General features: G+C 45.2%; 1 protein-coding gene across 2 annotated transcripts in view; it reads left to right on the top strand.

Moving 5' to 3' along the window:
- Positions 1-20,622, top strand: part of ANXA13 (annexin A13) — a 57,898-nt gene that overhangs the window by 14,886 nt on the left and 22,390 nt on the right. For both annotated transcript variants that reach the window (XM_003256181.2, XM_003256182.3), the window contains 2 exons: positions 10,059-10,134; positions 20,132-20,226. In XM_003256181.2, coding sequence (XP_003256229.2) covers positions 10,059-10,134; positions 20,132-20,226 — 171 coding nt within the window. The remainder of the gene's footprint in view (positions 1-10,058; positions 10,135-20,131; positions 20,227-20,622) is intronic.

Genomic DNA, 20,622 nt, shown 5'->3' with positions numbered 1-20,622 from the left:
TGGGTGTGAAATGAGGAGGGAAGGAGAAGGAAGAAGCTTCCTAATGGCCTTTGAAGGGCAGAAGGGCCACTTCCTCCCCTGCCAGCCCTGAGTCATCATAATGAAAGCTCCCTGTCCAGTGCTCTGACATTGTCTTATTTAATCTTCCTGAGATTCTTCAGGCTGGGCAGGTATTAGTCCCAGTTTACAAATGAGAGGCAGAAAACCTGATTCCATTAGCATCAGAAGGAATATTGGGAGCAGAATTTGACAATAGTGCCTCTCCTACATACACACTTTGCTCACTGGGAGATGGCTGTCTGTTTTGCCTTGCAAATAGTGGTGACTTCATTTTTCATTTTACTTTCTATTTTCTCATCATCCAGAATATTTATTGATCCTACAGCTGTGCAAGGGGTTCTTGGCTTCTCTGGTCACTGGACAAGTCTCAGGTCTCAACTAGTGTTTCTGTAAAAGACTATCATTCTAAGAGTTGAACTGAGCTTTGCTCGCTCTTTCTTCCTTTCTTTCTTTCTTTCTCTTTCTTTCTTTCTTTCTTTCTTATTTCTTTCTTTCTTTTTGAGACAGGGTCTCACTCTGTCACCCAGGCTGGAGTGCAGTAGCACAACCACGGCTCACTGCAACCTCGACTTCCTGGCCTCAAGTGATTCTCCTGCTTCAGCCTCAGCCTCCCAAGTAGCTGGGACTACTGGCACACACCACCATGCCAAGCTAAATGTTTAAAATTTTTTGTAGAGACAGGGTCTCATTATGTTGCCCAGGCTGGTCTTGAACTCCTGGTCTCAAGCAATCCTCCCGCCTTGGCCTCTCAAAGTGCTGGAATTACTGGCATGAGCCACCCTACCTGGCCCAGCTTTTCTATTATTAAATTTAAAATAATAATTATTTAGACAATAACCCCAAAAATCTATTAATAAGAAGTCAATAGTAGAGTTTCTGAATCCAGACTGCATAGGTTTGAATCCCTATCTCATCATACTTGTGTGTCTCGGTTTTTCTCATCTGCAAAATAGGAGGTAATAATACCTACCCCATAGGGTTGTTGGGAGAATTAAATGAGTTGTTATTTGTAAACTGTCTGGACCCATGCCTGGCACGTATTGAGTGCTCTATATTTTGAGTTTTCCTCCCATACATCTCTCTTAGAACTGTAGCCCCTGCTAATCTTTATCTATGAGTACAAAGTGATTTCTAATTTAGAACAAGATTTTGTAAACAGTCATTTTGAGCTTCCTATAGTAAACTTCCAATTTTAAAGGCACTACACAAAGCACCATGCAAAGGGCTCACTCAACACTCAACAGCAATCAGGTCAAGATGGAAGAAAGGAATAAAAATAACACTCAGCACTCGCCACGTGTTGAATATCCTGCCAAGCGCTCTTGATACATATTCTCCTAACAACCCATACGAGGTGGGTACTATTATTACCATCTTTCAGATGGGAAAACAGCCTTGGAAAAGACACGGAGGAAAAAATAGCCTCGTGCCTGGTTCAAAGGTAGATGTCTGTGAGAGAGGAGGCAGAACTTACGTGATCTCAAAGAAGAACCTTCCCCAAACTGGACTCAGTTTCCCTAACTCTGTAGTGTTCTTAAGATCTATACAAGGCAAGTTTACAATGGAATATTATTCAGCCTCAAACAAGAAGGAAATTCTGCCATTTGTAACAACTTGAACAAACCTGGGGAACATTATGCTAAGTGAAATAAGACAGAAAAATCAATACTGCATGATTCTACTTACATGAGGTACCTAAAATAGTCAAACTCATAGAAGTAAAGAATAGAACTGTACTTACCAGGGACCAGAGGGAGGGGAAATGAAGCACTGTTCAACTGGTACAAAGTTTTGGTTATGCAAGATGAATTTGTTCTAGAGATCTGGAGTACAGCAAACTGTACCCTATACTTTATTATGCACTTAAAAAATTATTAAGGTCAAGTGCAGTGGCTCATGCCTGTAATCCTAATACTTACGGAGGCCAAGACTGAAGGATCACATGAGGCGGGAGGATTGCTTGAGGCCAGGAGTTCAAGACCAGCCTGGGCAACATAGTGAGTCCCTCTTGCTACAAAAATTTTTAAATACAACGTTTTATTTGTTTAATGGGTTGATGTTAAGTTAAATGTTCTTAACATGCACACACACACACACACACACGGAGACACAAGGAAACTTTCATAGCTGATGAAATATTTATTACCTTGATGGTGGTGATGATGTTATGAGTGTATGCCTATGTCCAAATTCACCAAATTGTATAATTAAATATACAATATATTTTACAGCAATTATACCTCAGTAAAGATGTTTAAAATATTTTTCAGGAATTTTGAAAAAAAACTATACAAGGCAAGCTTAATCAGAATCACCAATATTGGTGCAAGGTGCCATTAACCAACAGTGGCAATGGTAACAGCTTAAACCGAGGAGAATCAGGTGTGTCTGAGGCTCTCTCCAGCACACCCTTCACCTGCCTCCATTTTGCTCCTGCTTAACAAGCCCAGGCCACTATCTGGTTCTAATCTTGGCCTGGTATTTAATCTCATTTCATGACAGCTCAAAGAGCAGCTCTCTGTAGATCAGTGTACAGCAAGCCCTCTGCCCTCTGCTCCCTGGGTCTTCCCGGGGGCCCTCCTGGCTCACAGCCCAGATACCAAGCAACCATTGTCAAATATTTACTGAGCAGAGTGCAGCCAGCCAAGGCTTCTGAGAAACTGCACTGGAAATATTAAACAGTCTAAATGCCACTCCCATTGCATTTTGATAATACTTTCAGAGTTTACAAATGACCCTTACATCCTATGTCACCCAGCATCCCACCTCCTACGTGCCACCACCTGAGTGCTTACCGTAATCCAGCACTGTGCTACTACATCCCAAACACGAATGCATCTACGCCTCCCACCGCCCCATGCGCAGGTGCATCTCCACTTTAAAGATGAGACAACTAAGGCTCAGAGACGTGAATCAGCTTGCCCAAGGTGGTACAACCAGCAAAGGGCAAAACAGCAATTGAACAGAGTAGGTCTGACTCCCGAGTCCGCACTATGTGGGCTATTATGTCATGATTAGATGTGATCATGTTAGCACATTGACAGGTCATAGTAAGCATGCAAGTACACAGACTCCCAAAGCATCAGGCTGTGGTCTCTCCCTGGCATATCTTCCTTCTACCTCCCCTCTCTCTTTTATTTAATTGCTTGCCTAATTCCTACTGCCCTTTGAGAACCAGCACAAATGTCAACTCCTCCATAAAAATTCCTTTCTCCTCTCAGCTATTTGTACCCAAAAGTGCTTACTGTATCATAATGCAATTGTCATGTGTCATTTACATGTTAATTTCCCTGGGAACAGGGACTATGCTTCATAGATCATGGTGTCCACCTCAACTGGGGTAGTGCTTAGCATACAATAGATTTTTCAATACTTGTTTGTTCAAGGAAGATAAGGGAGGAAAAAAGAAGAGAAGAAAGAAGAAGAAAAAGAGAAAGAGAAAGAGAGGGAAAAATAATTCAGAGTCTAATTTGCCTGTAACATATTTCTTCTTAATTAATTCACATGCCTCTCATGAGACAATCTATTCTTATTGTCCAGGCTTGAAGCTACTCAAGTAGAAAATCAGGACACAAGGACTGACAAGTATGAATGTACTTAAATGAGTGTATTTCTGGCTGTGTTCTGGAAGATGCTGGTTACTATATAATACTTAGAGCAACCAATTTGCAAATCATATCCCTCAGCAAACTCCTTCACACATTCCATCCCCAGAGTTTGCTGCAACCTGGAAGATGTTCCTAGAATGTTCCATTTCTATTATAAGAGTTAAGACTTCCTTGAATTGGACTGGGACAGAAGGCATTTGATCAGGCGTCTGTTTTTCCATTCTGGTTCTTCTGGCTGAGGGTATCAGAATCTTGATTCAAAAGAGCTGACCTCCCTCCTGGGCAATCTGCTCTGTTGCCGCAGGAACATCCCTGAGTCATTTCTCAACGTAGATGTTTTCTGCATTCTTTCTGCCAAGGTGACACTGCTTCCTAGGATCAGAGCATCTCAGTTTATTTTCTATGCTTCCTCCTTTGAGAAAAATGGATCATTCACGTCCTTGTTTTAGAGGAGGGAACACAGGAACGTAGATACACAGAGAAGGACATGTAGACCTACTAGAAGGAAGAAAAAACCAAAGTGGAAGTCCCCCCAGCACCAGGGCTGCCTTATTCGTGCACCAGGCAGTGCCTTTCATAGAGCTGACAGCAAGTGCTCCCATTTTGGACCTGAGGTCCAGGCATGATGGCCAGCACCTCACCAGAATGGTATCCCAGGGAGAGTCTCACACTCCATGAGGTGTGAATTATCACACTCGTCAAATGAGACAGCTAACAAGGTGTGATGTTGGGACATCATGCCAGGCCACCTGGACTCCGCAGCATGACTGCCTGGTGTAAAATATATGTCTGGAACCTCAGATCCAAGCTGCAGGTGACCGATGAGAAATTGATCTTTAGAGTGCCATTTACAAGGTGAAAACTCCTCAAGCAGGAAAGGGGTTTGAAATATTCTGGGAAGTTTATTGCTGATTTGCCTTCAACAAATATCAATTGTTTGCATTTGCAAAGTCCATGCTGTCAGCCAGGCTTGTTTTGGATGCTTGGCATGAATAACTTTAACTCCTCCAGGAACCTTACGTGGTAGGCACTATTATTATCCCCATTTACGATTGTTAGGTTCTAACTGAGATCCGAAAAAAGTCAGTGGGGTGGCGGCTAGCTGGAAAAACACTCGAGGAATCGCAGGGAGTTTCAATATGGCTTTACTCTTTCTCTGGGCGCAAGCGAGCCTGGGTGTGAGCCCCAAGCCAGAGGTACAGCCTTAGCAGCGTAATTGTACCTTTTACAGACAACAGTGGCTCAGAGCCAAGCACGAGCGCGCGTGAGTGGTTACTTAATGCGCCTCACGTGGCGTGGCTACATAACGTGCGGAGTTGTGCGTCTGCACTCCAAACCTGCTGAGACACGCTGCGTCAGAAAGTCGCCTGGGCCTACTCCCGACTAGAGCGCAGCCATCTCCCTTACAACCATGAAGAAAGTACAGCACAGAGGGGTTCTGTAACTTGCCCGAAGTCACACAGCTAATAAGCAGTTGTGCTGGGACTGAAATTCACTCTGACAATAAAGCCACATTCTTCAACTTTACTATTATATTTTCAGTGGCTACCTATTATAAATATGATGTTGCTCGGGCGTTATAAGATAAATATTTGACAAGTTTGGGAGATATCTATCCATCTGAGATCAACATATATGAATTAGAAACCTATATATCTACATATGGTACATATGTTTGTGTATGTATCTTCATATACATACCTTCCAAACCTGTTAAATCTAAATATGTAGAATTGAAATCTGCTTGAATATCACTTCTATGAAATCTTATAAATATCACAAGGCAAAAAGCCAAGAAATGACCCAAAGAGACAGGGAAAGGACCAACATTTATCTAGCTCCCTGTTTTCTGGCATTTGAAAAATTATTTCACGTAAGCCTCAAGCCTTGCAATGCAGAGACTGCTCCCATTTTACAGATGAGGAAATGGTGGCTTAGAGGTTAATGGCCCAAGTTCACACAGCTGCTAAGAGGCAGATCCTCATTCAAACCAGGATTCCTGTGGGCTCAAAGCCCAGACCTCTTAAGCCATTTTTATTGATGTTTAATATCTTGTGCTGTTTTTATCTGTCTCCTGAGTGTCAGTGCAAGCACTGTCAAAAAATAAACAAATTGAAAGAAAACAAAACAAGGAAAGTTGCCCTGGCTCTACAATGTCTCATAGTTGAAAATAAGTGGAATATCCGTGTGGTCTCCTGAAGCCTCACACGCTTGTCTGACCCCATCCTGGAGTCCCCTGCAGCCCATTCTGTATCTGACTTGCATTCTCACAGTATGCAGAAGCTCTGCTCAGTTGCTTCCGTTTCAAAAACTAAATCTCTGGATAGGCAAACAGGCCTGAGGCCCCATCGTCAGCTGTCTATCCCATTAACAATGAACAGTGGACGTGGAATGTCCGCTCCATATACATTCCCGAGAAGAAGTTCGGTACCCAGCTCCTGGGAACAAGTCATAGGACACCCGTTCCATCAGCACTGAGCATCGATGATGAATACAGCCATTGTGGAGGCAGCCCCCACCACAGTGAGGGGACAACGCCAAACAGACTGTTTTCTTTTTCTCTTTTAAAATCACATCACATGATTCTTTCACTTCGACATCAAATATCCTGCTGTTACAAGGAACAAGCCTGAATTATCTTCTCAAGCAGATTAGGAAAGACAACCAACATGGTGAACAGTGGTTCCTACAGGGAGTCAGGGCACTGGGACCTCAACCTGCCCTGCTGATGGTGGCACCTCTGATAGAGAGTCCTACCGCACATTATTTGTTAAGGAAAAAAAGTGCGGTGGCTCACGCCTGTAATCCTAGCATGTTGGGAGGCCGAGGTGGGTGGATCGCTTGAGCTCAGGAGTTTGAGACCAGCCTGGGCAACATGGTGAAGCCCCATCTCTACCAAAAAATACAAAAATTAGCCAGGCGTGGTGGCACTTGCCTGTAATCCCAGCTACTTGGGTGACTGAGGCAGGAGAATCGCTTGAACCCGGGAGGCAGAGGCTGCAGGGAACCGAAACTGCAACACCACACTCCAGCTTGGGCAACAGAGTGAGACCCTGTCTCAAAAAAATTTTTTAAAAAAGGAAAAATTAAGTCCCAATGTTATCTTCATTCATAACACATGACAACACTCTCCTGCTGCACCTCCCAGATATCAGAGTTATTTGGGATCAAATGACACTTATTTACTAGGTTTTTTGGTCTTGGGCATGTTGAGAGCATTCTTTTGTCTCACCCCTCAGCTCCTACAACTCTATGATATTTGTATCATGGAATGGCCTCCCTAAAATGGGAAGGGGATGAGGGGCAGGCATGTCATTTAGATCTGCCAGAATCAGAAAATCTGGTTCTAGCCTTGGCTCCCACTCAACCACTGCCTGGCCAGGTGATCTTAGATAAGTCTCCACGTGGTCTCTGCGAGCCCTCACAGCTTCTATGTGCAAATGAGAAAAAGGTGACCCTTGAGGGGAAGCAGTCCTGCCAGCACTAGGCTTGGCAAGCATGCCCCCAGCTTAGTTCTGCCCCAGCCCCTCGGCCAGGGCCTCAGGCAGGGCATAACCTGCACAGCCATTTGCAGAGCCCTGAATCTCTGTTTCAGCGCATTAGTTGTAAAGTGGGACAGATCATGTCCCACAAAATTCTCTGCACTGATGAGGCTAACAGGACATAGAGAACAGCTTATGAATTACCCGAGTGATAGGAGATTTCTGTTGCCCTGATTCAATTCTACCTCACTTCCTTGGCACTCCATAATACTTCGGATGAAAAGCAAAGAAGCCATTACTATTTTGAAGTTGCTACTTCCACACTCAGAGGACCAGCTCCTTCAGAATTTGATCAAAAGTAGGGTGGCCTTTATAAGTGTGCAGCCTCTGCAACTGCATAGGGCCCCATGCTCAGAAGGGCCCTGTGCTTGGCTTGATACTCTGATGTTACCATATTGAAATTCTTGGAAATTTTTGAGGAAGGAGCCCTGCACTTTGATTTTGTACTAAGCCCAGCAAATTATATAGCTGGTCCTGCCAACAAGCCTTCGAAAGCACCAAATAGCTGTCTTACATCTCACAAAAGATTTGGATAAGGAAAACAGGAGGTATCATTCTGCAACTCCAGAGTCATCGGACCCCTCTGTCGGATCATGGAGGCTCTAGTTATAGAATGTGAGGCAGTATAGTGCGCTGCACAGAGCACAGGCTTTAGGAGGCAAATTGAGCTGGGTTCAGTCCTGCATCCTGCCAGACCTCAAACAAATTATCTAACCTGCCTGAACCCAGGTTTCCTTACCTGGAAGGCAGACTAGTAATGCCCACTCTTCCCTATGCATAATGAAGAAAGGTCTATAAACTGCCTGGCATACAGCAGGTGTACAACAATGTCAGTCCCCTTTCTGGCTTGTTTCAGGAACAGATGCTGCAAGATGGGGCATGCCCTCATGTTCCAAAAGGCAGGGAGGTGATAGGTGGCCCTGACAATCCTTTCGGCTCTAGGAGTCTATGATTCTCCATTAATCAAAGCCTCAAGCCAGCTCGCCTTCAGTCGACAGATATTAGCCAGGACACTTTGGATTGCAAGGACGGAAACCCAACTCATATTAACTTAGACCAAGGAAGTTTGCTAGTTAATGAAACCGGGAAGCCCAAGGACACAGGCGCTGCTGTGTCTGAGGATTTGTACAATGTGTTTCTTTCTCTCTCTCCCTTTATGTTGTGGACAAATGGCCACTAAGAGCCCTAAACTCATGCACTTTCACTGCAGCACACCCAGCAGGAGGCAGACGTGTATCTCTCTCAGTATCTATGTATCAACCAAGGGAAAGACTCTAATTGACTCTAATCCTGCTTGGATTACATCTTCACTCCTGAACCAATCCTGATTGCCAGAGTCACAGGACACGTGCCCACATTGGTGACCAAGGGCAAGACAAAGGGGCTCAAGCCTCATGACTGACAGCCCCAGTGAGGCCACACAATGGGGGAAGGAGAAATAAGGAAAATAAGGATGCCATGCAGAGAAAGGCAACATACCCACTGAGCTGCATGTGGTTGACTGTTCACTTCCACTGGGTGCCAAAGGATATGAAAGCGGGGAGAGTTGAACTGCGATGCTACTGCCAGTGGCACTTAAACCAGCCTTCACTGAAGGATGGAAAATATATGGACATGCTGGGCGCGGTGACTCACGCCTGTAATCCCAGCACTTTGGGAGGCCGAGGCAGGCAGATTGCCTGAGCTCAGGAGTTCAAGACCAGCCTGGGAAACATGGCAAAACCCCGTCTCTACTAAAAATACAAAAAATTAGCCAAGCGTGGTGGCGTGCACCTATAATCCCAGCTATGAGGAGGCTGAGGCATGAAAATCACTTGAACCCAGGAGGTGGAGGTTATAGTGAGCTGAGATCGCACCACTTCACTCCAGCCTGGTTGACAGAGCGAGACTGTGTCTCAAAAAAGAAAAGAAAATATAGGGACACATATCGCTTAGGAAAAGCTCCATGAGAAAAGGCAAAGACGGGAAACTCAGGGTGTGTTCCTAGCTACCAGCTGCATAACTACAATTAACCTCACAGGTTAATTGCAGTTTTTAATAGTTATGTGTTTATATTTATGGTTAACTTCCATTTATGCAAGCAATACTGGGTTTCCATTTTTGTGCTCACAAAAATTTCCTTTTTAAGATAACTTTAAGTAAAAACAAATGTCAATTGAAAAGAAAATAATAAGCAAATAATAATTATAAGCAAACAATAATTTGCTTATTATTTAGACATAGGTAACCGTGGATGCAATAGTGCATGTATTGTGCCAATGACTGAAGTATGGGAAACAACTCAGTACACTATGTAAACAGGACTTTCCCTTCCCAAGGAGCACTAAAACCAAAACTGTGCTTTTACTGGTTCCTATAGTATCTCCAACAAACCAAATATATATCTCTCATTGTATAGAGATCCAAGTCACCAAATGAACCTGTAATAAGGTCCTAGAACCATCAGCTTCTGACCTATTCCTTAGACATAGCTGTGTCTCATGGCAAAGGGGGAGAACCAGCACTCCAGTACACTGGCTCACAGTATTATTCTTTGTTTCAGAGGCAGACACACAAAGGTGGGGTTGATATGAAAATCGCTCATTGCAGAGCTGGCCAGGATGATTGTCCTTGAGAACAGAAGGGCCCATTCTCCTGGTCATCCAAGGCCAGCTGGCCCCAAGGAGTACCAGCCACCTCTCTGGGGCCAGAGTCTCCCTAGCTGATTTCCGCATGTACCAGTGTGTGAAGTGACAGCTGGTCCCTGGTTAGGATGACTGTTTGGTCCTCCAGTTTGCTACCAATTTTAGCCAGAGATCAGTTAGGAATGTCTATATTGTCATCTCACCTTTTCAATTATTTTCTCCAGGCTAAAGCGAGCAGTCCTCAGGGTTTTGATGTGGATCGAGATGCCAAAAAGCTGAACAAAGCCTGCAAAGGAATGGGTATGAGAGATATTTTGTTGTTAATTTTCTTCTGAAGTTGATTAAACTTGGTCTCATGTCCAACTTTCCCATGATGTTAGGAAGGTGACATCTCACTGTCTTGTGTATTCCAAGCTAACGCAAGTCAATCACTTCCACTGACCTCTTTGTTAAAGTTCGTGAAATTATAGTGGGAACCTATTACTTTTCAGGATTCTATATAACAGCTAGGAGTTGGATATTGTGACATTTAATTTGAACTTGAGGTGAGAGAAACTTCATGAGAAGCTCAGTTCATGCAATCCTGGTGTATTAGTCTGTTCTTACGCTGCTAATAAAGACATACCCGAGATGGGGTGATTCATAAAGAAAAAGAGTTTAATGGACTCACAGTTCCACGTGGCTGAGGAGGCCTCACAAGCATGGCAGAAGACAAAGGAAGAGCAGAGGGACTTCTTACATGGCAGCAGGAAAGAGAGAATGAGAACCAACTGAAAGGGGTTTCCCCTTATAAAATCATCTGATCTCGTGAGACTCATTCACACCGTGAGAACAGTATGGGGGAAACTGCCCCCGTGAGTCAATTATCTCCCACCGGGTCCCTCCCACAACATGTGGGAATTATGGGAGCTACGATTCAAGATGAGATTTAGGTGAGGACACAGCCAAACAATATCACCTGGTATGATCTAAACTCCTCTGATCTCTTCCCTAGGAGATGGTGGGGAATTGAGTCTGATGAGAGCTGGATTAGGGACCTGGAAGCAGCCTGTAGAAGTAGATCAGCTGGGCGCGGTGGCTCATGCCTGTAATCCCAGTACTTTGGGAGGCCAAGGCAGGCAGATCACGAGGTCAGGAGATCGAGACCATCCTGGCCAACATGGTGAAACCCCATCTCTACTAAAAATACAAAAATTAGCTGGGGGTGGTGGCATGTGCCGGTAATCCCAGCTACTCAGGAGGCTGAGACAGGAGAATCGCTTGAACCAGGGAGTCAGAGGTTGCAGTGAGCCGAGATTGCGCCACTACACTCCAGCCTGGGTGACAGAGAGAGACTCCATCTCAAAAAAAAAAAAAAAAAGAAAAAGAAAAAAGAACTAGATCAAGTGAGTAACTGGCCAAGATCAACCATCAAGGGTTGAAAATGGAGAAGCTGTTTACATCCTAAGGGTCAGTGCATGGCCAAGAGTGGGGAACTCCACAAGAAGTCAAAACTAAGGTAGACCAGGGACCAGGGTGGGAGAAGGGAGAGAGCATCTAGGTCTAGGGCCATGGAAGAGAGGCCCTGGGATCCAAGGAAGCCACTCATGACACAAGGTCTAGTCCCAGAAGCCTGGAAGAGGGTGAGATCCAAAGCACAGATGGAAGGATTTCCCTTGAACAGGACAGGGAGGGAAGGCACTGAGACTGACAGCTGGAGTAGATGCCTTCATAGGTGTTGTCGGGGCAGAAATTGAAGGCACCCATGCCTGGTAACCTGACATTGCTCAGTGAGTGGGAGGTGAGGTTGTCTGCTGAAGAGAAGGGTTTGACAATGGAGTATGGGGCTTGAGTGGTGGCTTGGAATAGCCCTTGAGTAGCAGAGAAGGGGGAGACGACCAACAGAAGACCGCTGATACACATTGAGGGCCCCACAGAGTAGGGAGATCATGGTTTCTCACGGCTCCAGCCCACATGGTTGTGTGATCGTATCCTTGAAGGTAGGACGGGAGAAATTGATTGACTCTGGGCTTGCTGATCAGGAGTTCCAGAACAACAAGCCAGTGAAATCATTGAAGGAGACAAAGGGGTCAAGGGGCAAAGTGGATTAATTTCCCAGATTTTCTTTTTTACATTTATTAAGAAACTGTTAAACTTTCAGGCATTGAGCTGAGCACTTTATATACAAAATCTCATCAAGTTCTTACAAAAATCCATTTTCCAGCTGAGGAAACTGAGGACCTGACATTTTAAGTAAGACAGCCAAAGTCACCAAGCAACTAAGGGGGGAACACTGGGATTGAACCTATTCTTGTCACTCACTCCAAATGCCACCAATTTAGAGACATCCTAGCTAGGCACCTCAGCCACATGGCTGCAGTCCTGGAGGGGGTGGGGACATTGCTCAGTGTCATTAACAACAGGTAGGAGCCATCTCAGTCCACAGAATGTTTTATTAAATTAATTTTTTTGCTTATCGAGATATAATTTGCATACCATAAAATTCACCCTTTTGCAGCATGCAGTTCAGAGTTTTAGTATATTCACAGGATTTTGCGACCATCCCTACTTATTCCAGAACATTTCATCACCCCAGAAAGAAACCTCACACATATTAGCAGCCCCTTCCTCCCTTCACCTCCAGGCAATCACTAATCAGCTTCCTGTCTCCACAGCTTTGCTTATTCTGGACATTTCACATAAATAGAATCATACAATATGTGGCTTCTTTTACTTGGCATAATGTTTTACAAAAACAAGTGATAGGTTTTTTACACAGAAGTAGATTAGTAGAGATTTACTTTCCTAGAATTGGTGTCATGGTAGAATAAATATGGCCACAAATTTTTTGTATGGCTCCAGAGGAATAAAACTTGGATCCATGGTAGAAGTTCCAAAGAGACATACTTTGCTTTAATATAAGAAACTTGGCTGGGCGCAGTGGCTCACACCTGTAATCTTAGCACTTTGGGAGGCCAAGGCAGGTGGATCACCTGAGGTCAGGAGTTTGAGACCAGCCTGGCCAACATGGTGAAACCCCGGCTCTACTAAAAATATAAAAATTGGCCAGGTGTGGTGGTGCACACCTGTAGTCCCAGCTACTCGGGAGGCTGAGGCAGGAGAATCACTTGAACCTGGGAGGCGGAGATTGCAGTGAGCTGAGATGGCACCACTGCACTCCAGCCTGGGTGACAAAGAGAGACACCATCTCAAATATATACACACATACATATATGAAACTTATCTAGCCATAGAATAGTTGCCTTGCCCAAGAAATGTTGAGAAGTCTGCAGGAGGTGGGATTGGGAGGATCTGGTAGGAAAGTAGTACAATGGATGGCTACATATTAAAACCCATTTATGCCTAGTGTTCCATTATTGGGACACTAAGCATGTGGGAGTTATTTATATCCTACTGCTCAAGGTCATTGCCAAGGTCTGATTGCAAAAATTCAAAAAACTGAAGTCTCAGGAATCAATGGGTTAAGAATTCTTGAATAAATCAGAGCTAGAGAATGGGGGGAGGAAGAGAGAGAAGGAGGGAGGAAAAGAAAGAAGATAGGGAGAGAGAAGAGAAAGAGAAGATGGAGGGAGAGAGTGAAGGAGAGAAAGAAGAGAAGGAGGAAGAGAGAGAAGAGAGAGAACAGACAGGGAGGGAGAGAGTGAAGGAGAGAAAGAAGAGAAGGAGGAAGAGAGAGAAAGAAGAAAGAAGAGAGAGGAAGAGAGGGAGGGAGGGAGATTGAATGTGCAACCTGTGTTCTCATCTACAAAATGAGGCTAACAATGTCTCCTCACATGGAGAGGGATAAAGGAGGCAATGCAGAGCCCAGCACCTCGTTGGCCCTCGTTGTATGTAGATCGCATCCTTTGGAACAATATGCTGGGATCCAAAATCTGCACAAAGCCAGTGAGATCAGTATGAGAGTCGAGTAGGCACGCCCTTGTTCTACATCACTGAGGGTGAACTGGGTTGAATGGGGGCTCCCCAAAAATATATCCCCCCAGAACCTGTGAACATGACTGTTTGGAAAAAGGGTCTTTGCAGATATAATAGTTAAGGATCCTGAGATGAGATTATCCTGGATTACCTGGGTGAGCCCTAAATCTAATGACAAGTGTCCTTAGGAGAGACAGGGGAGGAGACACACAGAGAAGGCCATGGGCAGATGGAGACAGAAACTAGAGAGATACGGCCACAAACCCAAGAATGCTAAGGGTTCCCGGCAGAATCCAGGAGGGGCAAGGAACACACACTGCCCCGGGGCTGCTGGAGGGACTGTGGGCCTGCCGACACCAGGATTTCAGACTTCCACCCTCCAGAGCTGTGCGGGAATAGGCTGCTGTTGTTTTAAGCCATCAAGTTTGTGGTCATTGAATCAGCAGCCTCCCCTCCGGAAACTGAGACAGTGAACAAGTGGGAAGCAGTGACTTGCTCAGGCAGGCAGGACTGTGCCCATTCATTACTTCATCTGTCTTCCCTGCACTCCTATTTCCAAAGGGGAAATGAGGGACTGCACGGCCCAGCAGTGCTAGCAGAAGAGAGTGACCCTTAAGCACCAGAGCCGGGGTTGCAGCCTCCGGGGCCCAGCCAGGCAGGCTGGGCTGGCATTGGAGCCCAAGGGAAAGCTGAGCCTCCACCACAGCCCGATCACTGTTCTGCCACACAGGCCTGGGGGCTTCCCACCCTGTCTGGAGCCCCCTTCCTGCTGAAATGTGACTCGGTATCTTCCCAGAAAATTTCTGGGAAAAGCAAAGCCAAGGAGGCCCGGAGCCACTTCCTGAGGGTGATTATTGCCCCGGCTTTGACCTCTGCTGTGAAATTACAGTGTCCAGCGTATGGCTCCTTCTTTTCTCATTTTTTAAAAAGCCTTTCCCAGAACCACTGGGGACTGGCCCTGGTGCCTCAAACCGTTGTAAGTATTTACAGGAAGTCATTCAGCGGCACTGCTTATACGATACACATATTGTGAAATGTCAAGTGAGGTCACTGTTCAGTGACTGGGTAGTAGAAACACCCCCCGGATCAACCTGAGACCTGGACTCAAAGGGCTTGGGGGAAATCCAGTGTTGTTTTCATGGCCTCCCCCGACGTCCAGGTTGTTGCTGGGCCATCTCAGGACTGTTTTGCAATCTGGTTTCTCGCCTTTTTTTTTCTTTTTTAGCTTTAAAATTTCATAGACTTTTATTAGGTTTTTTTATTATTATTATTATACTTTAAGTTCTGGGATACATGTGCAGAACGTTCAGGTTTGCTACATAGGTATACATATGCCATGGTGGTTTGCTGCACCCATCAACCCATTATCTACATTAGGTATTTCTCCTAATGCTATCCCTCCCCTTGCCCCTGACCCCCTGACAGGCCCTGGTGTCTGATGTTCCCCTCCCTGTGTCCATGTGTTCTCATTGTTCAACTCCCACTTATGAGTGAGAACATGGAGTGTTTGATTTTCTGTTCCTGTGTTAGTTTGCTGAGAATAATGATTTCCAGCTTCATCCATGTCTCTGCAAAGGACATGAACTCATTCTTTTTTATGGCTGCATAGTATTCCATGGTGTGTATGTGCCACATTTTCTTTATCCAGTCTATCATTGATGGGCATTTGGGTTGGTCTCTCTCTTTTTTTTTTAAAGCATTCCCAGAAAGAACATCTAAAAAACACTATTATTTTTAATATTAATTTCATTTTCCTGATTATCCAGTTGTGGGCTGCATGTGGCATCAGAGTATGGAGGATTTCTATTGGTCCTCGCTACACAGACCCATCTGAATATCACATACAACTTACACCACTTCAGAGACAAGGTTCTGTCGTGATGACATGCAAACTTCCTCATTTGTCCATTCATTCATTCATTCATCCATGCATTCATTCATTCGTATGTGCACATGTTTAAGCATCTGTTCATTCAGCAAGCCATCTGATAAATACTGACAGCCTTCTGTGGGAATACCGTGGTGAACAAAACACTCTGCTCCCATGGAACTTACCGTGTGTCCTGGCAGAAACAGGAAGAGCAGGCAGCATGAGAGACACAGAGGGTGAGATGCCTCGTCTGTCCAGGAGTGTGCAGGGAGCTGAGACCTGAAGGAGAAGTAGGAGTGGAGGTGAGGATTGGTGTGTTTCAGATGAGGGGAACAGCCCATGCAAAGACCCAGAGGCGAGAAAGAAAGTGTATTTGTTCTAGGAGCTGCAAATCATCTACAAAGTGGGTGGAAAGTAGCCTGGGCGAGGACAGGTAGGAGGATGAGACTTTGAGAGGCCAAAAGGCCCCATAGGCCCCCCTGCAGAGTTGAAGCCTCATTCTGCATTTGAGAGGGCCTATACTGAAAGGTTTAAAGCAGAGGGGTGAGCAGGCCAATCTGTACTTCAGAACGGTTGTTCTGGAGGCAGTGAATGCCAATTGGAAAAAGTGAGAGCAACAGAGGAACCTGCATGTGGACGGTATCTGTAGTTCTACTGAGCGATGGGGTGGAGATGAGGATGGAGAGAAATGGGTGCATCTGAGAGGCACTAAGGAGGTGGAATGGAGAGGCCATAGTCTGACTGAATGTGGGGTGAGGGAAAAGGGAGAGCCAGGCATGAGCCCCAGCTTCCTGGCTGGCCCAGTACGGTGAGTGGGACTCCTGCAGGCAGAAAGGCTCCTTCCGGGCTTGGCACCTGCCAGGATCCAGGCCTGAGAGGCCGAGGCCCTCATCTGGAACAGGAGTAGCCTGAATGGAAAGAAAGGGGCAGGTTCAAGAGATATTTACAAGAAAAAGAAATCCCTTTTGAAGTGAGATTTCTGACACTCAGAAGTTTTTTTAAAAAAACATAATAGTGTCATAGAATGAGTAATTGGATACCCATGACGGAGGTGAAACTCCAGCAGGAAATGAAGCAGGACAACGTGAATCCCAGTGTTAAAACCAAGCCAGCACCAGGCAACTCACTCCTGCTATTTTTGCAAATGAGCTCCTCCTAGAATTCTGTTTCTCCAATTGGAACCAAACAGCTAAATGTACCCAGAGCTGTAGAGGTGAAAATACTCTTTGAGGTTAAGTGAACGGTTCAAGGACCCAAAGGTTTGGAACAGAGCTGTCACATCAGACCCCTGCTCAGGCCTGTCTTTCCAAGTCCCCTCTCTGTCTTTCCAAAGCTGACTCTGAGGGCTGGTGCTAGAGCAGCTGGTGCTGGAGGGAGGGTTAAACAGCTCACATTTTTTTGCCAGGGCTCCCTTTTTTTCTCTTCCCCATCTCCAGCCAGGTTCCCTCCATTCACTTCCCATCCCCATGGCCTAGATTTTTCCCACTCTCAACCCTTCCATCAAAATGCATTTGCACGACCTTGTTCCTTCAGGATCCTGATGGCTCAGCTGGGTAGCAGCCATCATCTAGGTCCACCCACCAACCAGAGCAAGACAGCAAGTGGCACCGTAACAGCACACACTGCCATTTAGTGGCCACTCCCTAGAGCCCAGGTGTTGGGCTCAGAATGTCAGTACTGCAGTCTTGGATAATCACTGCAACGATCCTAGAAATATACACGTAAATAGTGTGCTGTGCCAAAACAGAGGAAACAGAAACTTAACAAGTGTGGCTGAGATTAGGTGAGTAAGCCTTGGGCTGCTGTGTGCAGAGACGGATCTAGAAGAGTAGCATGACACCGAACTGCAGGAAGTCTCGATGCCACCATAAGGGATTCTGATGTAATTCTAGGAGTCAAGAGGGATCACTAAAGGTATTTAAAGTATGGTGTGAAATGAACACTTGCGAGCTTCCCAGGGTGGACTGCAGAGATCAGAGCCTGGTATCATGGAGAGGGCTAAAAACACTTAGGGCCTGTTAGGCAGTGACAGTAGGAATGAAGAAGAGGAACCGGTGAAAGAGTTGTCTCATAGGTGAGACAGGCAGGACTTGGTAGTATTTGAGAGTAAAAAAGACAGGTGGGCCCTCAAAGGTGACTTTGGATTTTCTCTAATCCAGGTGATGCCATGTGCTGAGACAAAGGAACAGGATGAAGAGTGGATTTAAGGACAGACAAAATGAGTTTGGTTTAAGCTACAGTGGAAGTTGAAATGCCTTGGGAGATCCGTGGGAAGTTGACTACAGGCAGCTGGAAATAAGATCTGAACTCAGAGGAAAGATTAGGGTTAGAGGCGCTGATCTTGGAGTCATCAGTAAAAGGGCGAAAGTCGCCTGGGAAAGGAGTGACTCCAATAGAGAGAACTGAAAACCGAGTTTAAAAAGCCTATGGAAGAATAAAGGCCAATAAAGAACGCTGAGAGGGAGGTGATGGAGAGGAGAAAGGAAGGACCAGGAAAGGAGGTACAAAGCCATCTAGGAAGGTGTTTCACACAAAGAATTGTCAACCGCAGGCCGGGTGTGGTGGCTCATGCCTGTGATCCTAGCACTTTGAGAGGCTGAGGCAGGCGGATCACCTGAGGCCAGGAGTTTGAGACCAGCCTGACCAACATGGTGAAACTCCACCTCTACTAAAAATACAAAAATTAGCTGGGCGTGGTGGTGGGCGCCTATAATCCCAGCTACTTGGGAGGCTGAGGCAGGAGAATTGTTTGAACCCAGGAGGTGGAGGTTGCAGTGATCATGTCACTGCGCTCTAGCCTGGGTGACATAGCCAGACCCTGTCTCAGAAAAAAAAAATAATTCCCGACTGCAGAATTCAAATGCTGCAGAACAGTCAGGTACATGCAGGAACCAAGAAGAGGCGCTGCGTTGTGCCTCAGCTTCCCCATCTGTAAATAAGAGCTTGGACTAGATAGTCTCAAACGTTTCCTCCAGCTCCAATGATTGCTGACTGCTGTGCCTTGATCCCACCGAGCTCGATCACTGGGGTGAGCAGTTCATGGAGGCTGGTCCCTGTGCACACCCTGCATGGATGTGAGGCAGTACCAGGCGTGTGGTCATTTACATCCCCTGGTGTCCCGGGTTTCCCATGTGCACTCTCAGGACCACCGTGGACTGGACCCACACTTGGATTCTCGCATTTCATTCTCACAATAGCCTTGTATAGTATTACCCCCATCTTAGAGGTGGGAAAACTGAGACTTGGCAAGAAAAATCACTTGCCCAATGTCGTGCAGTCGGTACAGGGTAGAGCCATGATCTGAATCCAGCCTGAATAAATTTAATGTGGGGTTTGATGGTAAAACAGTCTTTCTCATTCCCACACTGGAAATACCTGGTTCATCTTTCCGATCCTGGTTCCTGGTTCAAACAAGGATATTCTCCCCTTGTTTCTTATTCACTATAGTTTTCAGTACTGATCAAATTGCTGCCATGAGCTTGTATTACTTTGAGCATCAGGGGGCAAAAAAGCTTTTAAAAAATAGCATAATTTAAAGGTAATAAGAGTTAAAAGGGGCAACCTCCCTTCATGGTTTCAATCAAGACTTCTCTCCTGAGATTAACAAATGTATGGGTGGGGTTAATATTGTAACAGTTTCAGCCTATATCTTAATCTTGTTCACCCAATTGTAAGCACCCAGAGGCCAAGGAACAGGCCATCTTTTTCCTTGTTATTTTTTAAAACATTTTTATTGAGATATAGTTCATGCACCATATAATTCACCCATTTAAAGTATTCAATTCAACAGTTTTTATTATACTCACGGATACGTGCAACCACCACCATAGTCGATTTTAGAACATTTTCATCACTTCAAAAAGCAGCCCTGGACTCCAGCTACCATCCTGCTAGGCAGCCCACCCACCCCCAGCCACTAGTATACTTCCAGCCTCTGTATATTCTCCTGTTCTGGACTTTCATATGAATGGAATTATATAACATGTGATCTGCTATGATTGGCTTCTTTCACTTAGCATAATGTTCTCAAGGTTCATCCGTGTTATAACATCTATCAGTAATTTATTACTTTTTCTGGCCGAATAACATTCCATTGTATGGATACCCCACATTTTGTTTATTTATCTTCAGGTAATGAACACTGGGGTTGCTTCCACGTTTGATCTATTATGAGTAATGCTGCTATGAACATTCACATGCAATTGTTGGGTGGACATATGTTTTCATTTCCCTAGGAATAAAATTAAGGAACCGGCCATACTCGTTCCTCTTTCCACCACAACACCTAGCACTTTGTGCCATGCGCTGTGAGGCCTCAATGGCTATTTGTCTAAGTGAGTGAAAAGAATACAGTTTTCAGCCCAAGGCATCAAAGCTAAGGGTCCATTGGGTTCCATAGACACCTCCAACCACCTTTAAGCTGTGAGTCCTGGCTGCCTCACCCTGGACTAAAATAAACTTCCATCTTGTTTCTTGTTCACTGTGGCTTTGTTTGTTTCTCCTGCGTTTTAGGAACGAATGAAGCAGCCATCATTGAAATCTTATCGGGCAGGACATCAGATGAGAGGCAACAAATCAAGCAAAAGTACAAGGCAACGTACGGCAAGGTGATTCCAGGGGTGGTCAGCAAGCGTGCACCCAGCCATGGCCTCAGCCGTCTCGGCTTCCTCATGTCCCCACGGCCACGCAGAATATCTTTATAGCTTTATTGAGTCAGCCCAGGAGGAAAACTGAAATAACCACTTAAAAGCATTAATGGAGTTCAGAAAAACTGAAATCGCTTTGTTAACTCAATAGCCTGTAAAATCAATACTCTTAAACTCATTTCTTAAATTGACTTCATTTTTCTATTAAGACCCTAGTCTTTTTTTCACTTAATTGGGACTAACTGTACATATGTAGATAGATCAGTAATTTGAAGATCAGTTTCCACAAGTGGGTCTTTATACAGGAATTTTTCATAAGTGATTGTTACAGAAAACTATCAAAAAAACCCTCCATTT

Source organism: Nomascus leucogenys, chromosome 16, assembly GCF_006542625.1.
Source record: "Nomascus leucogenys isolate Asia chromosome 16, Asia_NLE_v1, whole genome shotgun sequence".
Lineage (NCBI taxonomy): Eukaryota > Metazoa > Chordata > Mammalia > Primates > Hylobatidae > Nomascus > Nomascus leucogenys.
The sequence above is the reverse complement of the archived record's forward strand: the minus strand, read 5'-3'. Positions and strand labels throughout refer to the sequence as shown.